The following is a 6,144-nucleotide window of genomic DNA, read 5'->3' on the forward strand; positions in this document are numbered from 1 at the left end:
CCATTGAATGGCTGCACGGAGCCCAAAAACTCACGGGGTCGGGGGAGCCAAGCACATTGCTCACTCAGCTCCCTTTGGTTTCTACATTGAGCAGTAATAACTCAAGTAATTGGACATTTGCTAAGAGCTGTGTGATACTAGATCTGCCCTAAAATGCTCCAAACCCAGTCGCAGGGTGGACACCGGGCGTTCCAGAGCCACAATTCAGTCAGGCCCCAAGTGACTCAAGAGCTCAGGGTGGGGAGGCTCACTTCCAGCCCAAGGTGAAGGCAGGCTCCACAGAGGCAGGAGCATCAGAACTGGGCCTCCAAAGGATGGGTCAGTAGTGATGGGAAACAAAAGGAGTATTCAAAAGGAAGGGACAATGCAACCAAAGGACCACTGCTTGTTTGTGGACTGAGCATTTATGGTGTGGCTGAGAGAGAATGTGCACAAATGAAGCACTGTAGGGCAAAGCTGCAGGAGCAGGCTTGGCCTTCCTCTACGACCCTGAGAAAGCAAGCCCAGTTCACTTCCTGAAGGCCTTCTGGAGTCACTCAGTGGTTCCAGAAGACCTTCAGGAAGCATGCCCAGATACTTGACCTTGAGGCCAATAGCCTGGTGTGCTGCCAGGGTCACAGCGATCGACGCATCCAGGCTGACAATTTCCCCTAGCCGCGCATACATGGTATTGGAGAGGCCCAGGCCACCTAGAAAAGAAACAGATCAGCTTTACTTATGGTCCAGCTTCAAATTCCTCTCATTAAAGACAAATGTCTTTACTGGTCTTTTCTCATTATAAAAGTAATGCCAGATCACCATTTTTAAAAAAAATCACAATACAGAAAGGTACAAAGAAAACAAAAATAACCCATAAACATCCTTCAGACTTTTTCTAGGCATATGAGCATGTATAGATATATTTTTGTGTTAAAAACATATCTATAATACAAAAATATAAAAATACCTATACATTAAATCATTTAATATGTTGTGAACATCTCCATCACAGATAAAGATCTTTATAAACAAAACAGCTGTCCAGCATCCCATTCCCATATCTAATGGACTCTAGGATAGATTCTCTGCCATGGCACTACTGACATTTTGGAATGAATCATTCTTTGTTATGGGGGACTGCCCTGTGGACTGTAGGAGGTTTAGCAGCATCCTTGGCCTCCACCTACTAGGTGTCAGAGGTTCCCCCTCCCCCATTGCTGACAACAAAAATATCTCTAGACATTGCCAAATGTCTCCTGGGGGACAAAAATCACCCAGGGTTGGGAATCTGGAATAAAAAAAGAAAGAAAGAAAAACAAAACTCCATTGAATGTATGTATTTTGCATTTTATCTTCAACTTCCACAGATGGGTGGTGGCGGCCTTACGTGCGCCTTACAAATGACAAACTGAAACCTAAGGTCATGTGGCCAATATGTAGCAGGACTGGGCCCTCAACTCAGGGGCGTGTGTGGGTGCTAGCCCTGGAGCCGCCACTCACACACAAAAGGAAGGGCTGAGTCCCTGCAGGGATGCATAGTGGTCCTGGTGTATATTCCTATGAGTCCAGTGGTGGCATCCAGGGAAGGCCAGGGCTCTGCAGTACCACCACCCCTCCCACTTCAGTTTCAACCAAAATATTTTTACTTATTTCATATACTGAGGGAGTTGGTTTTGTTTGCTCAAAAAATAAATTCTGATGCTTATCATCCCAAGAAAGTTATCACTAAAATCATGGGGGATAGCAATCACATGGAGAAGGATGACAGGTATGTGGAGACTGTTGGTAGAAGAGGAACTGAGGGGCAGGAAGGAGCCACACATCAGCAGGCCTGGTTGGAAATCCAGGCTCAGTTGGTGGAAAGGCTCGTTTCTCCCTGAATGAGGGAACATTTCCCCAAAACTTTTTGGGCATGAGTATAAGGTAGCTGTTGCCTTAATTTCCTAAGGAAGAATTAAAAAAAAAAAAAAAATCTAAACATTACCATTCTCATGAAAGCGCATTTTCATACCAGAAAGTAGGACATAAAACACGAATAAGGAATGGAGAGTTGTGCAATCTCGTACCAATATAGGCACATGTGCACACACGCACTCTCACCCAATATGTGTTTGCACATGAGACATGCAGAAGTAAAAAGATGTATCCCAATTTTACATAGAAATTGTTTGAGAAAAAAATTGAGTACTTTTCATCAATCAAGAAATTTCTTAAAAATGATTTTAAAGAGGATATATAATACTCCTAACCTAGCTATGACTAGCAGTTTTCTCAAGCTATTTGTTTTCTCAAGCACTTATGTTTCCCAGTTGATGACAGACCAACCACCATTCTCTGGCTCTACCTGTACCTGCTTTCTAATATTCTAATATTCTTCATAGCCCGTGTGTTATGGCAAACAGTTCCCCTGTCGCTTGTGAGTTTTAACACCGACAAGTCTCAGATGTCTGCGAAGAACTCTGTCTCTTCCAACTTACTCAAAGGCTGCAGATATTTGTTAAGAAACAGGATGTGCAGTTTCTCCCTGCAGAGGTCTGTGCTGCATGTTCCACCGCTAGGGGTAGAAACATCACTGATTATTTTGTCTTCTGCAGAGATAAGGTAATTTTTTTATACATTTGGAAATGTGGAAGGTACTTCATATGATGACAAGTAAGATATACCATTTAACAGTTTAAAACAAAGTAATAAACATACATATAAATTAAGATTTAACCTAATTAAAATATGCCTCAGAACGAAGGAAATTAGGTATCACAATGGTTTGTCCTAAATTTTCACATTTTGTTTCAGACTGGACCAGCTCCAGGATGTCTACAAGTGGGAATTTATTCTACAGATACTGAGGGCCCTGCAACTCTTGTGGCTGCCCAAAGAGCAGGGGAAGGCCTAACTTTAATCTCTGGAGATAAACCACGCAGGAAGCCAGAACATCAAGACAAGCTCCTGCTTCTGGACTTGCTGTGCAAAACTTAATTTACAATTCTGGCTGGTAAAATGCCCAAAATATTAAAAACCTCCAAATGACCAGCTCGCAGCCATGAAATATCCCCAGCCCTTAAAGCATCACCAACGGCTCTCTCCCCTAAACCTCTGCCCCCCAGCTGATCAAAGCTGAGAGCAGGTTCACCTTACAAAGACTCAGGAAGAGACCTCAGAGAGGTGAGTACAGGATGAAGTATGAAAGCTGAGAGCCACACTTTTATGTAAAAAGAACCTGAGATTAAAAACAGTGTGTGGGTGTGTATGTACGTGCATGTGCATGACTGTATTATCTCTTTGAAACATTTTCTATTCCTCTCCCACACACAAACGCTGCTTGCCTACCTCGTTAATCCCACAGAAATGAGATGACCACCTCTAGATTAGCAAAAGAAAAACAAGCTATATGATCAGCCAAATATAACGCTGCAGAATTACACTGGAATCCTGAGGAGAAAGGCAAGGTCTTTCACTTGGGGGCTAAAAACATCACTACAATCCTCAGAGAATTATGTGCATAGTCCAAAGGACAAAGGGCTCTGCTAGAAGGACTCCCTGGTCAAATCCTCCAATTAGATACATACACTTTGCAGCCATATGTCTTTTCCTTTGCACTGGGAGGAGAAGCCAAATCCAGTGGACCCTGACACCTGAGCTTTCACCACACGGTTATCTGTCCAAGTGTGCATGGCTCTAGGAGCAATTACTGTGCCAGAGAGACCAAAGAGCTGTACCATGGAGATGATAGTGAAATCAGCCAATTCGGCTCTGACATACTCTTGTCTACCACCTACAGAGACCTAGAAAGCATAGAAATCCTGAAGTGGTTCTTTATCCATTCAGAGTAAGAAAGCACAGAACTCAGCAGCTAAGATGTCTGCCTACAGGCCCCTTAGCCAGTTCACACACACTCACCAGCCAGCCACCTTGCATTTAGTCCACAAAGACTTTTTTTATTAATTCCAGCAGATTCACACCTCAACCTTGGACATATTGCAGTTAAAGGCCACCTTTCCCACAGAGAACCCTTTTGTGGACAAACACAGAACGCTTTCTTAAGAGCCAACCGGGGAGGGTTAGTTTACTTTACTTACCATATTCTTCTGGGACTTGCATCCCAAAAAGCCCCAGTCTCTTCAGTTTCTCTAAAGTTTCCTTTGGGATTTTTCCCTCCTGGTCAATTTTTCGAGAGTCCACTGCCAAAAAGAAATATCTTGATGAAACAAAATATAAACTATATTTATACAAATAAAAATAAACAGTACAATTTTTTTGTTTGTCTGAAACTTTAAAACTGAAAATTGTCTAGTCATGGTCATTCTGCGTGTGTTCAATTTTACCTAACTAGCCTAGAAAGACTTGTATTTTGAAAAATTACCAATACCAGGTTGTGTTTTTCTTGCTCTCAGTGCTATTCACATGGGTGTATTCATTGTGTAAAACTGCAGCAAAATACACATTTATGAGATATAAACTTTTCTGTAGGTATACTAAATTTGAATTTTTAAAAGTTACCAGTACCTTCTAGGAAATGAGAGAATAAGTACACAACTCCAGGTACTGCCCTAAAATGTTGGGCTAGATAGCCAAACTTTAGGCAATATCTGGGCCTAGACCTTCTCAGTTTTCAGGAACCAGGACTCTTTTACCATAGTCAACAAGATCTGAAAACAGTTTAGTCTATCTAACATCAATATTCACCTTCATTAGAGCAAAAATGAGCAATCACTACCATGAGTTCTGTAATTGTACACTTTTGTAAAGTCAAGATAGTATTTTTTTAACTGTCAAAAATTAAACATCACTATTAAAATTTTTATAAATCACCATGACCTATACTAAGAAATCTGTATACACTTAGTCACTGAGAAATATGGATTCCACAAGTAAAGTCCAAATTCATTTCCTACTTACTCTAATTTTATGTCATATAAATTGTCACACAAGAAATTGTACATGTACATATGTACAGTTAAAATATATACATGTTTTGACATATGTTTGTCCATGAAATCATCCCCACAACCAACAAAAAATATTTCCTTATCCAGTCTAGATGGCAGAGGAAGTAAATGCTGTGCTTGCTTCCACCAATGGACACATCTCGATTACAACTAAATTATAGAACAATCATCCTGGAGAACCACCTGAAGACTAGCTGAACAAAACTCCTATAACTAAGGATATAAAGAAGCTGCCACGTCAAGACTGGTAAGAAGGGTAGAGATGAGAAAAGGGTTGATCATAAACCCACAATGTAGTAGTCGAGTATCTAGAGAGATATCTCGGGTACGAAGGTACCCCCAGAGGAGCAAGGGGACCCAGCCCCACACTGGGCTCTCCAGCCATGAACACCAATATCGGGAAAAGGAGTCCCGACAACATGTGGCTGTAAAACTCAGCAGAGATTCTGTCTGGGTGAGATGAAGAGCTGCTGGAAACCCAGACATCCTCTTAAAGGGACCAAACACAGACTCATTCATTCACAAAAATCTCACCCTAGGCTCCAGTGAAAGGACAACAGCTCAAATGGCACCATGGACATACAGGGAGAAATTATACTGTATGGCTTCAGGGTAAGGGCTGGACAGGCGGATGCCATTGTTCCTGTGTTGAGCTCTACTTGCACACAGCCTGCAGACACAGGCAGGCACAAATCTGAATCTGCATTAACCAACTGAACACCACTCAGCCAACACTAATGACTCCATGAGATATAATTCGATCCAACTAAGCAGCTAGCTCTGCCTGCACTAGAGCTCCCCACAAGAGGACCCAAAACCAACACAACAGATAGCTGGCTTCGGGCCACACCAGAACACCGCACAATTAGCTCCACAAACAAAATATCCAAAGGGTAGTTTCAGAAGGAACCAAAGCCCGACCAGGGCTACCTTGCACAGCAGTTCATCTGTATTGTAATGATCAGTCTCAAAGCAGTCAGCCTGAGGGTAACCCCAACCAATGACATGCCAATAACAATCAAGGCTCAACTACAACAGTGGGGTACACACAACCCAAGGCACACACAAGAAACACTTATGGAATACCTAGCTCAGGTGGTGAGAAAGACTATATCACTAGGCATCATAGGGCACTTATTACATAAGGCTACCCAGTAGGCAGATGAGCAGGCTAATATATATATATATATATATAGCCTTATGTAATAAGTGCCCTATA

At 42.1% G+C, this 6,144-nt stretch overlaps 1 protein-coding gene across 1 annotated transcript in view; it reads right to left on the reverse strand.

The window, feature by feature from the left end:
• Window positions 1–6,144, reverse strand: part of ACAD9 (acyl-CoA dehydrogenase family member 9) — a 45,935-nt gene that overhangs the window by 20,090 nt on the left and 19,701 nt on the right. Inside the window, exons 3-4 of the mRNA XM_025050850.1 lie at window positions 4,056–4,157; window positions 583–689 (exon numbers count right to left, since the gene is read on the reverse strand). Of these exons, the coding sequence (XP_024906618.1) occupies window positions 583–689; window positions 4,056–4,157 (209 nt within the window). The remainder of the gene's footprint in view (window positions 1–582; window positions 690–4,055; window positions 4,158–6,144) is intronic.

Source organism: Pteropus alecto, unplaced genomic scaffold (assembly GCF_000325575.1).
Source record: "Pteropus alecto unplaced genomic scaffold, ASM32557v1 scaffold75, whole genome shotgun sequence".
NCBI classification, from domain to species: Eukaryota; Metazoa; Chordata; class Mammalia; order Chiroptera; family Pteropodidae; genus Pteropus; species Pteropus alecto.